The sequence below is a fragment of the Pseudophryne corroboree genome, chromosome 4 (genome assembly GCF_028390025.1).
Source record: "Pseudophryne corroboree isolate aPseCor3 chromosome 4, aPseCor3.hap2, whole genome shotgun sequence".
Lineage (NCBI taxonomy): Eukaryota > Metazoa > Chordata > Amphibia > Anura > Myobatrachidae > Pseudophryne > Pseudophryne corroboree.
In genome coordinates, this window is record NC_086447.1 from 867005954 (window position 1) to 867028608 (window position 22655).

General features: G+C 46.5%; 1 protein-coding gene across 3 annotated transcripts in view; it reads right to left on the bottom strand.

Moving 5' to 3' along the window:
* The window catches only part of LOC134910558 (phosphofurin acidic cluster sorting protein 2-like), a 327980-nt gene that overhangs the window by 152140 nt on the left and 153185 nt on the right, over positions 1-22655 (bottom strand). For all 3 annotated transcript variants that reach the window (XM_063918731.1, XM_063918732.1, XM_063918733.1), the window contains exons 5-11: positions 20944-21069; positions 18506-18668; positions 17140-17222; positions 15323-15406; positions 12746-12802; positions 10504-10655; positions 9024-9114 (exon numbers count right to left, since the gene is read on the bottom strand). In XM_063918731.1, the coding sequence (XP_063774801.1) occupies positions 9024-9114; positions 10504-10655; positions 12746-12802; positions 15323-15406; positions 17140-17222; positions 18506-18668; positions 20944-21069 (756 nt within the window). The remainder of the gene's footprint in view (positions 1-9023; positions 9115-10503; positions 10656-12745; positions 12803-15322; positions 15407-17139; positions 17223-18505; positions 18669-20943; positions 21070-22655) is intronic.

The following is a 22655-nucleotide window of genomic DNA, read 5'->3' on the forward strand; positions in this document are numbered from 1 at the left end:
TGTATAACGGGCATTGCGGTGTGTGGCATAGGGTATAACGGGCATTGCGGTATGTGTCACAGGCATTACGTGTGTATGGTATACTATATCACGGGCATTGTGATATGTGGTATAATGTCTCAGGGTCATTGCAGTGTGTGGCATAATGTATCACGGACATTGCGGTGTGTGTCATAATGTGTCAGGCATTACGGTGTGTTGTATACTATATCACGGGCATTGTGGTATGTGGTATAATGTCTCAGGATCATTGCGGTGTGTGTCATAATGTGTCACAGACATTGTATGTGCTATAATGTATCAGGGGCATTGCAGTGTGTAGCACTGCATATGGGCATTGCGATTCCTGTCATAATGTGTCACAGGCATTATGGTGTGTGGCATAATGTGTCGGGGGCATTACAGTGTGTGCATATTGTGTCATGTGCATTATTGTGTGTGGCATAATGTCTAAGGGCCATTGCAGTATGTGGCATAATGTATACTGGGCATTACTATAAGGAGGAAAAATGACAACTAATGTAAGGGGCATGAATCAGGATTATTTTTCTTTCCTGTGGTGGCTAACGTCTGGGCGTGCAGGTTGCAAAACTGGGGTATAAGGTAGTCTTTTCCTGCAATGCCACGCCCCTTTATGCGAAACCACACCCATTTCAACAAAGCCACGCCCCCTTTTGGCATGTTTGACCCTTTACTAGTGCCAATTATGGGGTATATGGGGGAGGGGGGGGAGGGGGGGGGGGGAGGGGGGGGGGGGGGGGCGAAGAATTTTTTGGCTTGGGGGAGAAAAATTTCTAGTTACGCCACTGGATGTAGAGAAGAGTAGAGACAGTAGAGAAGCCTACAACTTCCTAAATAAGGATTGTACAAGAACTCACCAAGGGAACTGGAAGCCCACACTCTGTTTCCTGGGCCAAAAAGGCTTCTGCATTCATCTTACAGATTTCCAAGGCAGCTAAGTGAAAATGCATCTAAGGGTAAAGTTGAGTAAGGGCAGCTTGTGTGCGTGTCGGCGGAGTACAGTGATCTATCTGATTTCCGACTGATCTTATCCACCAGGTATAACACTAGTGTAATGGTGCCCACACACCAGTGACGTGCGGTGAGGTCACTGGCTGGGCAGGCACTGGCAGCTAACAAGCCCCCCCCCCCCCCCCCCCGTAAAACCAGCACTAGGCAGAACCAGCCAGGGGGAGTAATGCCATAGCAGGGGAGACACTCAGTGTGGGGTCCCCTGCCATAACATTAATCATCCCCCCCGAGCCAGTCAGCCCAGGGCTGGAATTCCTCAGAAAGTGGGAACCCCAAAATATAAAAATGGGGTCCCCCCTCCCGAGCAACAACCAGCACTGGGCTCATAGCCCAGTGCTATGCCCCGCACCCCTGGTGGCGGTGGGTGCGGGGTTCATTGTATGTTAATATTGTTCTTTACAGGTGGCCTACAGGTCCCAGCAAGCCTGCCCCAGAATGTCGGCACTTGGAGAACCACAAGTGCCGGCATGCCCAGACATAAAGGGCCCGCTGGCACCTGTAAAGAAAATATTAAAATAAAACACCACACAGTCGTAAAACTAAAAGTTTTATTAGACTGGATCTTCACCTGGGGGCGGCGGCCTTTAAGCTCTTTTGCGTTGGCGCCGCCTTCCCAGGGCTTCCTGCGTCTTCACCTGGGGGGATGCCACCTACCCAGGGCTTCCAGCATCTTCACCTCGGGGGGGGGGGGGGGGGGGGGCGCCGCCTCCCAAGGGCTTCCAACGTCTTCACCTGGGAGGCGGCGGCCTATAAGCTCTTTTGCGTGGCCGCCGCCTTCCCAAGGGCTTCCATCATCTTCACCTGGTGGGCGGCTGCCAAGCTCTTTTGCATAGCCGCCGCCCATCCAGGACTTCCGCCGTCTTCTTTCTTCAGGAGCTCTTCACAGCTCCTCCTCCGCCGTCGGATTGACGCTCTGCTGCCTCGCGCTGACTTATATAAGTCAGTTGGAGGGGGCGGGCGATGACGCGACGAGCCGTGATTGGCTCGCGGCGGCCATCTTGAATTTAAAAAATTAAGCTGAGCTGCCATTTTTTAAACTGGTACCGCTCCGCTGCCAAACTCTGCAGGATTGCAGGATAAAGGTAAACTTCCGCCGCCCACACCACCGCTGCATCCCGCCGCCCGCACCACCGCCGCATCCAGCTGCCCGCACCTCCTCCGCCACTGTCGCCCACACAGTAATTGACAGCGGATCTAGTGACAGATCCGCTGGCCAATCACTGTGGCCTCACTGGACAGGGACATGCTTTCATAGGTTGAAAGCACGTTCCTGTATGAAAGCGGCACCTCTAATGGTGCCGCTTTCCCTTATATTTTCAATGGGCTTTTACTGCCCATGGCTAGGCCCCGCCCGTGCCCGCCCCCCGCTCACATACCTTTCCCCAGTGACAATGGGAGGCACCACGATCGGTGCCTCCCAAACACATAAAGAGAGGAGCAATGATAAGAATAATATTAAGAGGATACATATGACACAGAATATGTGTCATATGCATCTTCTTTGTATTATCTTAATCATTAATGACAGGGGAGGCACTGCCTCCCCTGCCTGCACGTCCCTGCCACACACGGTGCTATCTGTGCGATTTGAGCTATACAATTTGTACTTTAGTGGTATGCGATTTGAACTACACTACAATATGTAATGTATGCGATGTAGTTCAGAAATACCTGCCTGCACATAATATTTTGCCTTGCGATATTGACTACACGGAAGCGCGCATCGCATCGCAAGTTAAACTAAACATGGTGCGATGTGAACTAGACGCAATGCTATTTTAACTAAAAAGATCAAATAGTATGCGATAATCGCACCGTGTGTGGGTACCATAAGTGTACACAGCTTTTGATGACTGCTATTGGCACATAAGCGGGGAATATCCACATTTAGTTTCACGCATGCATTGCAACTACAATTGCAGCTGATTTATCTTGGTTGCAATGACTGAAAAAATAGGATTTTGGTACTTACCAGGTAAATCCTTTTCTTTGAATCCATAGGGGGCACTGGAGTACTCTTGGGATATGGACGGCTTAGCAGGAACAAAGGCACTGAATATTTAAATTTAGAACTCTCCACCCCTCCATATCCCCGAGTACCTCAGTGTACTACCTCAGTGTTTTTACTGAGCCGAACAGGAACTATAGAGAGGTTGACAATGGAGAATTCTTATAACATAACGGACAACAAAGTTGACACATAACGTTACTGCCAACGAAACAGTTGACACCATAACCGATAGAACTTTATAATTTGAACCAGTCGGTGAAAATGTGTTACCATAAGATCCCCTGAGCTTAATACAACCCAGGTAAAACTGCTCTGGGTGGGCGTCCAGTGCCCCCTATGGATTCAAAGAAAAGGATTTACCTGGTAAGTACCAAAATCCTATTTTCTTTTTCATCCACTAGGGGTCACTGGAGTACTCTTGGGACGTACCAAAGCTTCCCCCGTGGGAGGGAGAGCTGTTTGACACCTGTAACACTAGGCGGCCAAAGCTAGATGCTGATGCCGCAAACGTATCAAACTTGTAAAAGCGCACAAACGTGTGCACTGAAGACCATGTAGCCGCACGGTCAAGCTGTGTTGTAGAAGCTCCACGACCAGCTGGCCATGACGTTCCCACAGAACCTGTGGGATGAGCTATTACTGATGTAGGCGACTGCAACTTAGCCTTAAGGTAAGCCTGACGTATAGTCAGTTTTATCCATCTGGATAAGGTCTGCTGAGAAGCTGGCCAACCCCACTTGGCAGCATCATAGAGAACAAACAACGTATCCGTATTACGAACTGTAGACGTTCGGGACATATAAACGCGTAATGCGCGTACCACATTCAGAATTCTAGAATGTACTGTCAACACAGGAACCACTATTGGTTGATTGATGTGAAAAGATGACACTAGCTTTGGTAAGAAATCGGAAATCGTCCGAAATTACGCTCTGTCATCAGGAAACACCAATACGGTGGCTTGCAAGACAAGGCACCCAAATTTGAAAAACGCCTTGCCGAAGCTAAGGCTAGAAGAAAAAACGTTTTCCAAGTCAGAAACTTCATATCCACTTGCTGTAAGGGTTCAAAATATGAAGACTGTAAGAAATCTGAACCCAAATTCAAGTCCCATGGCGCTGTAGGTGGGATAAATGGAGGCTGTACTCTGAGGACACCCTGCAGAAAAATGTGTATCGACGGCAATGGAGCCAATCGTCTTTGAAAATAAATTGACAACACAGATACCTGCACCTTCAGTGTAGATAAACGCAGTCCTCAATCCAACCCCGTCTGTAAAAATAACAGAATACGGGTAACTTGAAAAATGATGTCGGAAACTTCCGAGCTTCACACCAACCTATATAGGCACGCCAAATTCTGTAATAATGAGCTGCCGTAACCGGCTTCCTAGCTCGTAACATGGTTGGTATAACCGATACTATAATGCCCTCTCTTTCTTCTGAAGAGGGCGGTCTCAACAACCACCTCGTCAACCGCAGCCGCGCTAAATAGGGGTAAAAGAACGGCCCCTGTTGTAACGGGTTGGACGTAGTATGAGCGGCCAAGGATCGTCTGCGAGTAGTCCTCGGAGAATCGAGAACCGAACTCTCCGAGACCCATGAGATATCACTAGTATGACTGTGACGGACTCTCTTATGATCCGTTTTAGCAACGGAGAGAACAGCGGAAAACGGTGGAAACAGATACACGAGGCTGTACGGCCACGCGATTGTGAGAGCATTCACCGCCACTGCCCTTGGGAACTGTCGTTCTGGACACATAGTGGGCGTTTGTAATTGTGGCGAGATGCCATCATGTCCACCTGAGGGTAACCCCACCTGTGGACCAACCTGTGAAACACCTCTGGATTTAATGCCCAGTCTCCTGGATGAAAATCCCGACGGCTGAGATCATCTGTCTAACAGATGTCCACTCCCGGAATGAACCCAGTCTACAATATCACCTTGTGGTATTCTGGGCAATTGAGGATTCGAGCTACTTCCCGCATTGCCATGCGGCTTCTCGTTCCACCCTGGTTGTTGTGTATGCGACTGCCGTCGCGTTGTGTGACTGGCCTTGGACAGTCTGAGAGCGAAGCATGTAGTGCATAGTAAATTGCACGGAGTTCCAGGACCTTTATAGACAGCAATCTGTCGTGATCCGTTTAGAAACCCTGTCGCTGACCATTTTAAACTACAACTCCCCAACCTCTGAGACTCTCGCCCAGAGTAGAGACACCCTCGCCCCCCTGTGGGATACGCGAGTGAAAACCTCCGAACTGAAGCGCTTCAAAAGCCCATCATTGTTCCTAATAGGCGAATACACCAATGTACCGATAGTGTGCGTGGCTTGAGCACTAATTGTACCAGATGGCGTATAATCTGTTCTTTCTGGTGTAGTAGGTAAATTCTTTGATTTACCGTATCTGGAATCATACCTAGGAATTGAAGTCGTTGAGACGGAATTAGATGCGATTGTTTTTGAACTTGACACTGCAACCGTGGTGTACGTTAGCAGCGCAAGTTGGAGGAGCATCTGTTGAGACGGAGCTCTTATGAGCAGATCGTCTAAGTATGGAACGATTGTCACTGCCAGGGATCTGAGATGAGCTAACATCACACACATCACTTTGGTGAATACCCGAGGCGCTGACAAGAGGCCAAACGGTAGAACCTGAAACGGTTAATGGTTGTGGCGTATTGCAAAACGCAAGAACCTGTGATGAGGTGACCAAACCGGAATGTGTAAGTACGCATCCTGGAGATCAAGCGCAATCATGCAATCTTGTGGCTCCAAATATGCAAATACTAACCGCAGAAAATCCATCTTCAATCTGTAATAAGTGACTTGCTGATTGAGACTGCGACGGAGCCCTCCGGCTTCGGTACCACAAACAGACGGGAATAATAACCCTGACTTTGTTGGTGTACCAGACCTGGAAATAAAAACTGCTGAAACCAGCAGAGACTGAATGGCAACGTGCCAAAACGCCTTATTTCGTCCGACAGAAGCAGTCTTGTCTTTTAACCCTAAATAGCGGATACATCCATGAGTGGATGGCTAGAAACCCGGCAAATGTAACGTGTAAAGGCGCGCTTCCACAATCGGAAATTCGAGATGGGCTGAGAGCCCGTCAAGCCACTGGCTTGTTGTGACTTTAGCGCCCTGGCGTTACAAGGCGCGACTGTTTTTGTACCACCGCCTTGAAAAGACTGAAGTCTAAAAGCTTTAAACGCCGGACCAGAGTATTTCTGATATCGGAGGAGGCATTTTGTCAAATTTAGGACCAAACAACTTCTGACCTTGTAGTGCTGAAACTAGCGACGATGAAAAACGAGAAGCAAGGTAACAGGCGGCAGCAGACGCTGTACCGAGATACTCAGCAGCTTCTCATTAACAATAAGTATAAAGTGATCGTCATTGTTTCCATACACAGAGCGCCCCAGTGACCCAAATGTATCTTGGGTCTTTATAAGGTTTGGCACAGACGAATTCACCAATGGTGGATTCTCCAATTTAGATGTCACTGTGTGGACACAGGTAAATAGCCTTAAATCTTAGTGAGATATCCTAAGTAAGAAACCCATTGAAGATCTGTCGTTTAGTAAATACGACGGATTAGATGTTAGAGGCTCCTTATTCTCTGTAAATTTCAGAGACTGACTCACTGGTCATTAGCAATGTGCCCTCCTCACTTGTATTTAGCGCTGTGAGATTTGACATAGAATTGTCAGGTCTGCCACATAGAATAAATGTGTAAATTATAAGATCAGTTAAATTAACACCCTCCGTAATAGCTGGCGGAGTAACTTTTGAGACTCTGATCTTACCGCTCCTGTCGAGCAGAGTCAATTTGAATTGCCAATGCTTAACATAGGATCTGGGAATGAACCGGCTTCCTGAAAACCTACAAAACATAGTGAACATGTGGTAGATTTATGTCCAGACATTGTTTAAAAGCCTTTTTAGTCTGTGCTGGAGCCTTACTCCTTATGCAGACAGACAACACAATAGCCAAAGGACAGACACTTGCACGACTCAGTAAAATTATTATCTTAAGGTGTGTAATATATATCTATCTACTTATGGCCGAAATGCAGTTCACATGGGCAGCCTATGTGAAACCTGAACCAAAATTCCCACTAACACCCCTGCGCCTCCGGTGGCGTAGAGATGTAGGGCAGGAATGTTCTGGAATTACAAACTGGAAGAAACAGGAAGCAAGGTTAAAATGGCCCCCATGCCATGCTGACACTGATAATCACAGGACAAGTTACAATTGCTTCAGTGTTAATATAGGCTCAATAGCCTATTATACAGTGATAATCACAGGCAGGGTACAATACATGCTCTAGTGTTAATATAGGCTCAATAGCCTATTATACAGTGAAAATCACAGGCAGTTTACAATACAAGCCTCCAGTACCTCCAGTGTTAATACATCCAATATTAATATAGGCTCAATAGCCTATCATACATTAACTCTGCCTTTTATATAGGTATGGCAGCCCTTTACATACCCTTGCCGCTGTAATCAGCCAGATTACACCCCCCCCCCCCCCTTCCCCTGTACTCCCTGTAGCGCTGTGTCTCAGCGGGGAGCGCCGGAAAGGCTTTGCAGGGAGGCGAGGGACAACTCTTGCTGAGCAGCGGAGGTCGGCTGCCCGGAGCGGCGCGGTTCTCACCCTCTCAGCGCTGTACAGCATTGACGGAGCGTCCTGGACGGTGCTGGGCGGCCGGACGGAGCGGCTGGGGCGGCCGGACGGAGCGGCTGGACGGAGCGGCTGGGGCGGCCGGACGGAGCGGCTGGTGCGGGCGTACGGCGGCATTACAACACTGACCCACACCGCGGGGCGGCAGCCTGCGCTGACCGCCCCGTTTCCCCAGCCTACCTTGTTGTAGGGAGGCTGCGACGGCTCTGTAATCTTCCGGTCATGGCTGAGACGGGGCTTCTATTTGTAAGCTCCGTCCAGCTCTTCAGGTCATGGCTGCGACGGGGCTTCTATCTGTAAGCTCCGTCCAGCTGTTGCAGGAGACAGTGGGCTGCCTGTGGCTGTGAGGGTGCTCTTTGTGAGGACCGACACGCCATGCGCTGTCCGTGCAGCGGCACTATCCCGGACCCATGTTTTTCCAGAAACTGGGAAGGGATGTGCTATTGTAAAAAGTAAAAATGAAAAATTAATAAAATCTTCCACAAAGTGTGGGAACTTCCCACAAGCCTTGTTAGTGCTGTGAGCACAGAAAAAACACTGAGGTAGTACACTGAGGTACTCGGGGATATGGAGGGGTGGAGAGTTCTAAATTTAAATATTCAGTGCCTTTGTTCCTGCTAAGCCGTCCATATCCCAAGAGTACTCCAGTGACCCCTAGTGGATGAAAAAGAAATCAGGATTTTGACCAGATGACCATTCTATTTTGACAAGATGATGGTGGGAGAAGGGGTAAGGAAACTGTTACATTGCTATAAGAACTCTGCATCACAGCACATCTAAAGGTAATGAAAAAACTTGTTTGTAAAATGAGCCCCTTAATGCATGGCGAAATACGTTAACGCTTAAAAAATAAGTAATAACAACAGCTGAGTAAATTGATGAAACTCTGCAAGATGTCACATAATAAAAAAAAGTCAGAACAGAAAGAAGACCAGGAAAAGAAGAGAGGACGGAACAGAAGGAGGGCGGAATCACGTTACTATGTTGGCTCATGGTACAATATACCTACAGTATGTTTTCTATAGAGCCGTCTAACCTGTGTACCAAACACTAACATGTTCCCCTTTACAAGTCACCAACAAGTAGGGAACCATACACCTTTACTCTGTGTTAATCTGCACATAGCAGGAAGCCTAAATGATACATACCCGACATGCAAACTCTGTAGTCAGAATTTACTGAACAAATCATTATCATTTTATTTATAAAAATAGACTTCAAATTCTGTAATTATGTAATTAATCATAATTAGCCAACAGTATTTGCAGTATTTTGTAAACACTTACGGTGAGAGCGTTTTTGTCTGTTCCCTTCTGGCTGTTGATGCTGCCGATCTCAGTCTGAGACCCAGAATTGGAAACACCCTCAAAGTATCTCCTACATGAAAGGACAAATATTGAGCTGTGCAGTGCAAGAAACAAAGACAGAACATCACATGATGAACATTCTGAGCTGGTCACAGGCATCTTACAAATGAGTGGAAAGTAAAATATACACAAGCCACTGACACAACATTAAATTGAGCGCTTATGATTAGATTTTTAACCATGAACCAATAAGGTTTGAGCTAGTGTCTTCTTCCACTTTCAGTCGTTGTAGAGAAGAATCCACCAACTGTAGGCCCCGTCTATAGTATAGCTTTTATGGGTGGACAATTTTTATTATTTTGTTGACATTAATCACGTCAACATTCACCATGATGAAATGTCAACATTGGGCCTAATTCAAGGATGATTGCAAAAGCAAAATCTTCCACTAATGGGCAAAACCGTGTTGCACTGCAGGTGGGGATGATGTAACATGTGCAGAGAGAGTTCGATTTGGGTGGGTTATATTGTTTCTGTGCAGGGTAAATACTGGCTGCTTTATTTTAACACTGCAATTTAGATTTCAGTTTGAACACATCCCACCCAAATCTAACTCTCTCTGCTCATGTTATATCTGCCCCCCCTGCACTGCACATGGTTTTGCCCATTAGAGGAAGATTTAGCTTATGCAATCAACCTTGAATTAGGCCCATTATTAGAAAGTCGACAAAACAGTCCCATTAGTGTAGAGGTTTCACTCACCTGCTGCGACGGCTCCTGCAGTGTCTTGTGTCAAGTGGTCAGCTGACGCAGAGATTCAGTGGGGAGTATGCTACCCCTATCCCTACCCCCACAGCCTAACGCTAACTCTCCCTCTCACAAGTTAACCCTAATGTCGGTACTGTGCAGAACGCTGACATTTCACATGTCAACATTCGGCAGTTGATGACATGTTTCATGTAAACATCTCAGCTACGTCATCATACTAAGTGTTGACATTACGACTCCAGACAAGGTCACTGCATCCATTTTACCAAACATTACAATGATCGGCCTCCCAGCACTTTTAGGACAAGCCCCAAATTACATAGAGTGTATTGTCTCATTATAATAGGTCTTCTTTGGTTACAAAGCAGCGAAAATGGATAAAGTTCCTGACAAATAAGGTACCATGATTAATAGTTGTAGTGTCAAAGGAAACTCATAGGGAGGGATCCAGTTGCGGGCGTGAAAACTTTTTGGCACCTCTGACTCACACAATTTTGTTCACAGCCCCATGGTGCTGCGTATAAAACTGTGCAAATTCAGGGGGAGAGCGGCCCGCCAGGCGCGCGAGATGTGGTGCTGTTGTCTGCGTTTCAACACCTGCAACGTCAATTCACCCCCCTTCACCCACAACTGGGTTCCCCCCCCACAGTGCCCTGTTGCTGAGTGTTATTAGCAAGGAATTTCTCCTCACCTCAGTGTGGGCTTTGGGGTGCTCATGACGCTGTCATCGTCCTCTATGTCAAATCCACTCTCACTGTTATTGCACTCATCCAGGCTATCATACAGGAGTCCCAGTTCCTCATCTTCCTCCTGTTCCCGACTTGTGCGCTCTGCATCTAGAGGCTGATGGACAAGAGAGGAGAATGAGTCCCACACCGATGTACACAGGGGGTAATTCAGAATTGATCGCCGCAGCAAATTTGTTAGCAGTTGGGCAAAACCATGTGCACTGCAGGTGGGGTAGATATAACATGTGCAGAGAGAGTTAGATTTGGGTGGGTTATATTGTTTCTGTGCAGGGTAAATACTGGCTGCTTTATTTTTACACTGCAATTTAGATTTCAGTTTAAACACACCACACCCAAATCTAACTCTCTCTGCAGCGCACATGGGGGGTCATTCCGAGTTGATCGCTCGCTAGCAGTTTTTAGCAGCCTTGCAAACGTATTGTCGCCGCCCACCTGGGAGTGTATTTTCGCTTTGCAGAAGTGCGAACACTTGTGCAGCAGAGCGCCTGCAAAATTGTTTTGTGCAAAACAAGACCATCCCTGTAGTTACTCTTCGTGTGCGTTGATTCTAACGACGGATGGACGGCTTTTGACGTCACACACCTGCCCAGTGAACGCCCTGCCACGCCTGCGTTTTTTCTGCCACGCCTGCGTTTTTCTAAGCACTCCCTGAAAACAGTCAGTTGACACCCAGAAACGACCCCTTTCTGTCAATCTTCCTGCGTTCGGCCGTGCGACTGGAATGTTCGTTACACTCTGTGCAAACCCACGATGCCCATTGTACCCGTATGACGCGCCTGCGCATTGCGGTGCATACGCATGCGCAGAAATGCCGATTTTTAGCCTGATCGCTGCGCTGCGAACAACGGCAGCTAGCGATCAACTCGGAATGACCCCCATGGTTTTGTCCATTTGCTAACAAATTTGCTGCTGCGATCAACACTGAATTAGGCCCACAGTGCGGCTGGTAGACACAACGTATACAGTGGTGCCGACAAGCACCTGGGGACTATATGATGTCACAATGGGAATGATACACAGTGAGCACTGCGTCAGTTGGCGTGACTGAAGTTGCGTGAAATTGCTCTGCACATCCCCAGAACAGTATGAGAACGCATATGTGCTCTTATGCAGATTTCCATCATTCTTCCTGTCTCCAGCAGCCTGCGCCTAGACGGGCAGACAGGGCAGGGTGGGAGCGCGCTAACATTGGCCAAGTGCGGAAGGGCGTGATGTAGCACATGACCTGGATTACCAGATTATAAAGGCGGTCAATGGCTCTAGCTTTCTGGTTGTGATTGGCTGTTTGCGAATGTTCTGCTGGCACTGATTGGTGCTTTAGGCATCGCTCAGGCATAGGACATACTTTCAGAGTAAACTCAAGCATTTTTCTTGTTTATTTTAGTGTGCAGACGACTGAAAGTTTGTTTCTGCTGTATTAGGGGGGTTATAGCAGTTTATATATTGCCAAAAACAAATGTACTTGTTGCACATAAAGGGAATGGCGTAAAACAGAGACACAAGTGTATCAGAAGTTCTGTGCCGTGCGCCTAACTCAGAGGGAGCCCATGCTGCTGGCACCAACATCTTTATAACAGCTTAAAACCTGTATATGGGCGACAATATGCTCTTTCTGTGCGCATTTTGATAGAGGCGTCACTGACACTCATTTTGTAACCTACTCTGCACAGCACCAGTGTGAGGACTCGGAGTGTTTCATATTTACAAGCGTATAGATGATATATCTACATGTAAACTGATGGTGACACAATGGGGGTAATTCCAAGTTGATCGCAGCAGGAATTTTTTTTAGCAATTGGGCAAAACCATGTGCACTGCAGGGGAGGCAGATATAACATGTGCAGGGAGAGTTAGATTTGGGTGGGGTGTGTTCAATCTGCAATCTAATTTGCAGTGTAAAAATAAAGCAGCCAGTATTTACCCTGCACAGAAATAAAATAACCCACCCAAATCTAACTCTTTCTGCACATGTTATATCTGCCTCCCCTGCAGTGCACATGGTTTTGACCAACTGCTAACAAAATACCTGCTGCGATCAACTTGGAATTACCCCCAATGTGAGGAGTGTATATATATATATATATATACACGATGTAAGTGCTATATAGTGGCATGGGCCAGAACAATGCAGTGATATGCGGCATACATAAGAAGGATATTTGTGCTCGTTACAGGAATACTCACATCTTCGTTTACTTTAAACCTCTTCAATAATGATACAAACTTCTGTTTAAAATTTGGCTGGAAAGGAAAGAGGAGATAATTACAGGTCTGCTAAATACACACATACAGCAATGTTCAGTGTGAGCAGTATAGATGTGTGTAGGGTAGGTGTGAGGGTGTACCAGTAAGAGCAGTATACAGTAGGTGGGAGCAGACATGGTGTGAGGGTGTACCAGTCTATGGGGAACATGCAGTGATAAAAGTGGAGAAGTGAGCTAGTAGAAAAGTTGCCCATGGCAACCAATCAGCATTGACATAACATTTATAATTTGCATACTATAAACATATACAGAGCACCTGATTGGTTGCCATGAGCAACTTCTCCACTGGCTCACTTCTCCACTTTTATCACTGCTTAGTAATTGTCCCCCTTAGTAATATAGGTGGGAGTAGGGTAGGTGTGAGGGTGTAGCAGTGTGAGAGTGTGAGTAGTATAGGTGGGAGTAGAGTAGGTATGAGTATGTACCAGTGTGAGTAGTACAGGTGGGCTAGGTGTGAGGGTGTACCAGTGTGAGTAGTATAGGTAGGAGTAGGGTAGGTGTGAGGTGTACCAGTGTGAGTAGCATAGGTGGGAGTAGGGTAGGTGTGTGGGTGTACTAGTGTGAGCAGTATATGTGGGAGTAGGGGAGGTGTGAGGGTGTAGTAGTGTAAGTAGTATAGGTGGGAGTAGGGTAGGTGTGAGGGTGTACCAGTGTGAGTAGTACAAGTGGGAGTAGGCTAGGTGTGAGGGTGTACCAGTGTGAGTAGTATATGTGGGAGTAGGGGAGGTGTGAGGGTGTAGTAGTGTGAGTAGTATAGGTAGGAGTAGGGTAGGTGTGAAGGTGTACCAGTGTGAGTAGTATAGGTAGGAGTAGGGTAGGTGTGAGGGTGTACCAGTGTGAGTAGTATAGGTAGGAGTAGGGTAGGTGTGAGGGTGTACCAGTGTGAGTAGTATAGGTGAGAGAGAGTAGGGTAGGTGTGAGGGTGTACCAGCGTGAGAAGTACATGTCGGAGTAGGGTAGGTGTGAGGGTGTACCAGTGTGAGTAGTATAGGTGGGAGTAGAGTAGGTGTGAGGGTGTACCAGTGTGAGTAGTATAGGTGTGGGTAGGGTAGGTGTGAGGGTGTACCAGTGTGAGTAGTATAGGTAGGAGTAGGGTAAGTGTGAGGATGTATTAGCGTGAGTAGTATAGGTGAGAGTAGAGTAGGTGTGAGGGTGTACCAGTGTGAGTAGTACAGGTAGGAGTAGGGTAGGTGTGAGGATGTATTAGCGTGAGTAGTATAGGTGAGAGTAGAGTAGGTGTGAGGGTGTACCAGTGTGAGTAGTATAGGCGGGAGTAGGGTAGGTGTGAGGATGTATTAGCGTGAGTAGTACAGGTGGGAGTAGGGTAGGTGTGATGGTGTACCAGTGTGAGTAGTACAGGTAGGAGTAGGGTAGGTGTGAGGATGTATTAGCGTGAGTAGTATAGGTGAGAGTAGAGTAGGTGTGAGGGTGTACCAGTGTGAGTAGTACAGGTAGGAGTAGGGTAGGTGTGAGGATGTATTAGCGTGAGTAGTATAGGTGAGAGTAGAGTAGGTGTGAGGGTGTACCAGTGTGAGTAGTATAGGCGGGAGTAGGGTAGGTGTGAGGATGTATTAGCGTGAGTAGTACAGGTGGGAGTAGGGTAGGTGTGAGGATGTATTAGCGTGAGTAGTACAGGTGGGAGTAGGGTAGGTGTGATGGTGTACCAGTGTGAGCAGTATAGGTGGGAGTAGGGTAGGTGTGAGGTGTACCAGTGTGGGTAGTATAGGTGGGAGTAGGGTAGGTGTGAGGGTGTACAAGTGTGGGTAGTATAGGTGGGAGTAGGGTAGGTGTGAGTAGCATAGGTGGGAGTATGGTACATGTGAGGGTGTACAAGTGTGAGTAGTATAGGTGAGTCCCATAATTGGATGCAGCAATGGAGAAATCCTATAGGCTACAGAAGAGAGAGGTCATTATTAGCTAACTATGGTATGTTAATAAGACTCTTTTCATATGAGGACACTGCACTCAGAATAAATAATGACATCTTATTGCCTTATGTGTTGTATATTGATATAATAACATTTGTCATAACGAACAAACTACACAAGTTCAAATTCAAACTCCTCCCTCTGACCTACAAGGCCACTCTCTCCATACATCTCTAACCTCCTTTCTGCCGTCTCACTATCACTCTAGGTCTCAAACGTGCCCTGAAAACGAAAGTCTTCATTCAAGCCTATCAGCCATTCTAGCTCCTGTGCCTATGACACCATTTCTACTCCGCACTTAGTGCCACCCTGCTTGTGTCTGCCCCTTCCCTCTAGTATGTAATCCCTTAGGAGCAGGGCCATGTCCCCTTGTGTGTTCCCTTCTACTACTGCACCAGCCCTGTTTCTTGAGCCCATGCTGCTGGTAACTGGTTACTGTGTCACTGTGCTTTGTGTAATCACGTATTATTCGTCAATGTCTGTGCATTGTTCATATGTTACATGTGTTCTCTGCTCATCCCTATGCTCTGCAGATAACATGTGGTGCTTTATAGATGCTATACAATTACCTGCCGGCTGAGTGATGTGCTGCGAATCAACTTCCTGCCGAGCTTCTTCGGTCTCCTAATCTCATCCTCTTCATCGTCTACATCCTGGGCAGGAGAAATTCAGCCCCATTATACCACCTCCACCACCACCACCACCAACACCACCACACAAACCTCCAGAGCTGGAAGAAGAGCTCCACCAAACAGGTTACTGGTAATTTAGACCCAAATGTATTAAGCCTTAAAAAGTGATAAGGTGGAGAGAGATAAAGTACCAACCAACCAGCTCCTCTCATTTTCCAAACACATCTTGTAGGAAGCTGATTGGCTGGGGTGTTATCTCTCCATGGGGTCTATTTGTGAAGCAGTGAAAAGAGTGGAGAAGTGAGCCAGTGGAGAAGTTGCCCATGGCAACCAATCAGCATTGAAGTAACATTTATAATTTGCATATTATACAATTGTACGGAGCAGCTGATTGGTTGCCATGGGCAACTTCTCCACAGGCTCACTTCTCCACTCTTTTCACTGCTTCATGAATAGACCTCTTTATCACCCTCCACGTTATCACTCTTTAAGGCTTGATACATTTGGGCCTCAGTATCAATCAAGAATTTCGAAGACTAACAGTGATTTCCGTAACATGATGAGGGGAAAGTTTTAACAGACAAGTCATGAAGATCATATTCATCATTCTGTTTAATAAATTAATTTATGGGGTGTCCTAGAGATATCTCTCGTCATGCGATCAGCATTATGGGAACACTATACAAATACTGATGAGAGTCCATATGGTACTCAGTGTCACTTATAGCATTATATTGCACGGCAGGGGTGACAGCAAAAGTTTGGCGTTTGTTGTGGGACTGGGCCGGGGGTTCCCAGACCCCAAGCATCATCCCTGATCACTGTCCTTGATCTTCTGTTATAATGGTGAACAATGGATGGCCGATAAGTCATTTACACTTGCTGAAGAGCAATGGATCTTATGTCACCAGACCTCAGTGCATATTGTGTTATCCTGACATATCACATAAATGCAGCTCCTTTCGCCTGCAAAGACAGATGAGGGGTGTTACCGCGTAAGCGCACTGCAGTGAGAGCGCGCAGATGTCTTATTTCGCGTTACATGTATACAGATAGTGTTGGCTACAAGATGTCAATTTTTAACCTAAATAAAACGGGAACATATTTCCTATTTGACGATGATGACAATCGATGTATCGTTGTTCTGGAGGCATTTATACACTAGGTATGAGGATGCTGGCAACTCAAAATACACACATGGAAACGCAACTGTGCTGGTGCGGGATGCAGTTAAAATCCCGACAAGGTCAAAATCCCAAAAAATTTTATGTCGACGGGTCAAAAAGTCGACATGAGTTTTTTATGATTTTTTTTTCATTGAAACCGACTTGTTCATACTTTACCATCCCAGTGGACCTGGAGGGGGACTATAACAGTGTGCCGAACGCAGTGAGCCATGCGAGGGGACGTGGTACACTTATATTGTGTCCATGTCGACCTATGTCAACATACACACCCAAAAAAAAAAAAAAAAATGAAAAAACTCGTGTCGGCTTTTTGACCTGTCGTCATTTTAAATGTCGGTATTTTGTCCATGTCGGGATTTTGACCGTCGATCAATTGCTGTCGGGATCTTGACCGTCGGGATTTTGATTGTAGGTATTTCATACCGATCCCGCTGGTGCATCTTTTCTAGTCTGCAAGCAGGGTATCGTTCCGATCGGCTGGATTACTTGCATCATCCCTCCCTGATATGTATCACCATGCTGCACTCGTATAAGCTGGGAGTAAACACGGGAGTGTCTTACACTTACCTGGCCCTGACCTTCATCACTGCCCTCTGGCTCTGAGGAATAGCTATAATCATCATCTTCTTCCTCCCAGTAGTGGTCAGCGTCTGTAAAACATGTTCCATGGTTCAGGAAAGAGGCAGCGCAGATCATCAACCAATAACCCATCTCAAGAGGGTCACCATGTACAGGTTTGTGGGATGTATACCCGTACTGATGAAGGAGAAACACTTGTGTAAATTTGTGTAATGAGATCTGGAAACTATCACTGGAGACCACAGTTATAATTACCCATCATTAACCTGGGTCCAACGCTCTGCTATTCATTATAAAGAACATATTACACTAGCTGCTTTCCAAAAAAAGACAGTGTTATTCTGTTGCCCCCTCTTTGATGGGACGCTTGGTGTATACAGCCCACCCTATATTGTGTCACATAAGTTACATTACCCTCTGTCCCTTCAGTGGGAGGTGTCACGGTGTTTCTCTGTTCTCCTCTCTTTTTTATATCTGTAATATTGCGTCATATAAGTGACATTGGGGCAGATGTATTAAGCCTGGAGAAGGGATAAAGCAGTGATACGTGGAAGGTGATAACGCACCAGCCAGTCAGCTCCTAACTGTCATTTTTCAAATCAAATCAAATCTGCGTTATCACCTTCCACTTATCACTGCTTTATCACTTCTCCAGGTTAATACATCTGCCCCAGTATTCTATGCTTCCTCAGAGGGAAGTGTCACAGTCTCATCTTACGTTACTCTCTGACATGCATGGAGTAGCCCCCAATATTTGAGGGGTAGATGTATCAAACCTGGAACAGAGATAAAGTACTGCACCAATCAGCTCCTAACTGACATTTTACAGGCTGTGTTTGAAGAATTACATCTAGGAGTTAATTGGTTGGTATTTTATCTCTGAGATTTGATACATTTCCCCTTAGTCATATAAGTAACAATATAATTTTCCACCTCAGAGGGAAGTATCTCCTGTGCCCCCCAGTATAACATGACACATTAAAGGGGACATGTACTAAGCAGTGATAAAAGTGGAGAAGTGAGCCAGTGGAGAAGTTGCCCACGGCAAACAATCAGCATTGATGTAACATTTATAATTTGCATAGTATGGAAGTAAACAGAGTAGCTGATTGGTTGCCATGGGCAGCTTCTCCACTGTCTCACTTCTCCACTTTTATCACTGCTTAGTACATGTCCCCCTAATTGCCTTATAATGTTAAGACATATAAGCGTTCTCCTCATAAAGAAGTGCTACAGTGTTACTTTATTCCCCTCTCTTACATGACGCGTTTCTCCCCCTCTAATATTGTCTCATACAAGTTACACTATCCCCTGACTACTCAGACAGCAGGTGACATTATGGGGTCTTGCTCACCCAGGCCTTTGATCTTCGGCCGTGTCGCTGCATGGACCTCCTCATGATCGATGGGCTGGCTGGAAAGGGAGAGAATGCTGATTTCGGCCACTCGTATAGCAGGATCTTTCCTATTACTATGTAGATCCAGCACCTTCATGCCCTCAGTAGGACGCTGCATCACCTGTACCACAGGAAAACAAGATATCTATTCATACTAAAGCGGGGCAGGCTCGCTGACAGGAAAGTAGTGACCACTACTGGAGTATATACAGTATGTAGAAGGAGATAAGACAAGCGGAGACCTCTATCAGAGATGTTTGTGTAGCTGTGGAAATAATTTGTTATTAGCATTTTTTTGGTGTCTCACTGTTGCTGTTTGCTTTGCCTCCTGTGGTTGTGACACTTGTTGGTTTGCTACCCATTTATGTACATAAGCTGGAAACCCTGACTTAAGGCTCGTACACTATCATGGACCAGAGCTGCTTGTCCATACCTCATGCCATACATGACCACCCTTCAGTTTACACAGCAGCTGCCAAACAAGACTCGTCTGTGGGATTCCTTCAGTCATGTCCATCATTATCTGAGGAGAGGAGACTGAATATACATCTGAGGTTTCAAGGCTTGAAAAGTGGAACTATGATAGTTACTTAATTCTGAATGTTAAAGAAACTAAAGAAGTCATAGCAGATTTCAGGAAACTGGAGAAACGGGAATATTCGCCATTAGCCCTGAACGGACAGAATGTGGATGAGGTGGATTCTTTTACATTGTATGTGTTAATATTACGAAGGATCTGTCCTGGAGTGTCCATTCAGGGTGTAGTCAAGAAGGAAAATGTGTGCCTCGGAATTGTGCAGGGAAATTGTATTACATTTTTATTCTTTTATTGTTGAAAGTGTTTTAACCTATGGGATTGTTGCGTGGTTTGGCAACTGCACAGCAGTGGAGCGCAAGTCTCTTGAAAAAGTTGTCAAGTCAGCTGGTAAAGTGATTGGTTTGCATTATCTAGTATGCAGGAGGTATATAAAAAAAATATTTTTTTTAATCAAGTACAAAAAATACTAGAAGACTCGTCCCACCCAAACCATGAAGTGTTTGCTATAGTATGCTGCCATCAAATACACCATACAGATCTATTTTATGCCGCACTCGTCAACTAAAACGTAGCTTTTTCTCAACAGCGTTAAACATATTAAATTGTACTACCTGTCATTGTGGAAGGTTTAAGGTGATCATTTTTTTTTTTATGACTTTGTTGATTGCACATGTCATTTTCTTCATTGACTGTTCATGTACGTGAATTGTTGATGACAATAAAGTTAAATGAATTGATTGATTCTAGCTAGTATCAGAGACAGATTTACACACACATATATGAGCTTGAGGGTTCATGTGGGCATTATACACTATGTAGACAAGAGTGATTGGACATCTCAATACAAGTGAAATGGTGTGCTCCTGCAGCAGACACAGGTGTGGGAAGGTATAAAATGGGTGGGGGGGCCACTGATTAGATAATTTGCTAATGAGGTGGCTTGCCGGAAGGAGCTAACCGAGTTTGAAAAGGGGATCAACGTAGGCTGTACGCTGTTATGTTTCCAGGGTGACGCTGGACTGGTATACAGAAAGTCTGGCAACCTGGATGGACTGGCCAGTTCAGAGTCCAGATCTTAACCCCACTGAGAACCTCTGGGATGAAATGGAGCGTTGGGTGCGTTCTTGTCCGACTCAACCTTCTTCAGTGTCGCAGTTGGTCACTGTACTTAAGGCGGAATGGCAAAACATACCGCCTGCTATTGTCCAGGAACTTGTGGACAGTTTGTCAAGAAGGGTGTCTGCAGTAATCACTGCACGTGGTGGACCTACAAAGTACTGACGTCTATAAATCTCGTTGATCTATTTGCTGTCAGTGTCCAATCACTGCATAGTGTACAACGGTGCAATAGTACATACTGCTGGAAATTTGGGCAGTTTTGAGCAGAGATGTGCGGACAAGGCAGGCAGGGGAGCATGGGAGGCACTGCCTCACCTGTCATACTCCAGTATACTCCAGAGCAGGCATTCCCAACCACGGTCCTCAAGGCACACCAACAGTGCAGGTTTTAGTGCTATCCAGGCTTCAGCACAGGTGTCTTAATTAGCACCTCAGTTATTTTGATTTAACCATCTATGCTGTAGCCTGGATATCACTAAAACCTGCACTGTTGGTGTGCCTTGAGGACCGTGGTTGGGAACGCCTGCTCCAGAGTATTTATAATATCTTTCTTGCCATTTTCTTATCACTTTTATAATCAGAACTCTGGAGTGTCTTGGAGTATGACAGGAGAAGCTCTGCCTCCCCTGTCTCACCTGACTGCACATCATTGTTCTAAACTGTGTATTTTCCTTATGGAGATATGAATATACACGGATATCTGGATATGTTACAGGAATATCCAGAGAGACCACATTACCTCCGCCATGTTAATGACTCCAATGGCCAAGGACTTGTAGCCCAAGATGGTTCGGTTCTTGTATCGTTTCCGTCTCTGTAACATGATTTGCAGGTTGTTTGCATCTCGCTTTAAAAAGTGAGGATACTAGAGAAAGCAGAAGACAGAGCTGACACTTAGTATAAGACATCAGGTAACACAAATGTTATAGAAGTGTTATATGTAGAGGAGGCACCTGGCCCCCCGGCACAGACGGACATCAGCTGAAGAGGAAACAATCTTACTGCGAGTAACTCATTACAGGGCCGGATCAAGGCTGGTGTGAGTGCAGGGGCAACTGAGCTGTGGGGGCCCCCACTACTAAAATAGCTGAAAAACACCCCTCAGCAAACCCCCCACCGTTGAATTCTCTGCCTGGACAGGATAGGGCAAGTCCGCTGTGTGAGGGTCCCCCGGGTCTGACCTCTGCTGCAGGAAGCGGTGATGTGTGGCCTGCCACACACGACTGGAGTCGAGGCCTCTCCCTGAGCCGCCGGAGGAGGACTACTCAGCAGCAAATAGCTGTGTGTGAGGGCCCCTAATGTGTGGAGCCGCCAGGATGACTACCCCGTCGCCCCTCCCTTATAGTAGCCCTGACTCTTATATTAAAGAATTTTTTTTTTTTCATATTCATTAAAAAAATTCTTAATTTATTTTGGCAAAATATGTTGATTTAATACTGTACAAGCAAAATTAAAAAAACATAAAGTTGTGTAATCAACAGAAACAAACCTTTATTTATCTTTTCCAATGAATAGGTTATTTGTGAAAATTGAATGTCAATTATTTTATACTAGGTGATTCATCGCGCCCTACAGGCGTTCTTCACACCGTCGTAAGGGGCTACGCCCCCTTAACCCTTGCACGCCCCTTGTGGCGTGCAATATTTGTATTATATGGAGTAGTACCTCCAATCATAATTGTGTGAGTGGTTAAATATTGCACGGACAAAGGGCGTGCAATGGTTAAGGGGTCGTAGCCCCTTGCAACGGTGTGAACAGCGCACGCAGGGCCTGATGAATCACCTAGTAGATGCTGTGGTTGGGGGAGTGGCGGGTGCGGGGGAGACGCGGATGGGAGAGGGGGTCCGGGGGTAGCGCGGATGGAGGAGGGGCGGTTGCAGGAGTGCCACGGGTGGGGGAGGGGTGGGTGCAGTGGTGCCACAGGTGGGGGAGGGGCAAGTGCAGGGGAGCTGCGGGTGGGGTCTGGAGCCACCGCGGGTGGTGGAGGAGTGTGTGTGGGGGTGCCGCGGATGGCACCAGGAGGTACTGCGAGTGGGGGAGGGGCGGGTAATGCTTCTCCTGCTTCTCCTTCTGGAAGCAGCTAAGCTGCTGTCCTTCCTTTGGCAGTGGCTCTCCCGGAGACTCGCACAGCAGCCAAGCAGCCAGTAACTATTGTTAGCGCCAGTGTCCCAACACTTCGCATTACAGGGAAGAAGATGCACTCGCTAAACTACAACTCCCAGCAGCCCTTAGTGCCGGAATGCTTCGGCTCTAAGGGCTGCTGGGAGCTGTAGTTTATTTAGTGCGTCTATTTCCCTGTAATGCGGCGCGTTGAGACACCAGCGCTAACAATAGTGACTGGCTAGCAGAACTGACTGACTCGCTGAATCAAAGTAAAACATGAGAGTGCTGTGCAGTGTCAGTGACACTGCACTACACAGCACTGTCACCTTTTACATTGATTCAGCATCC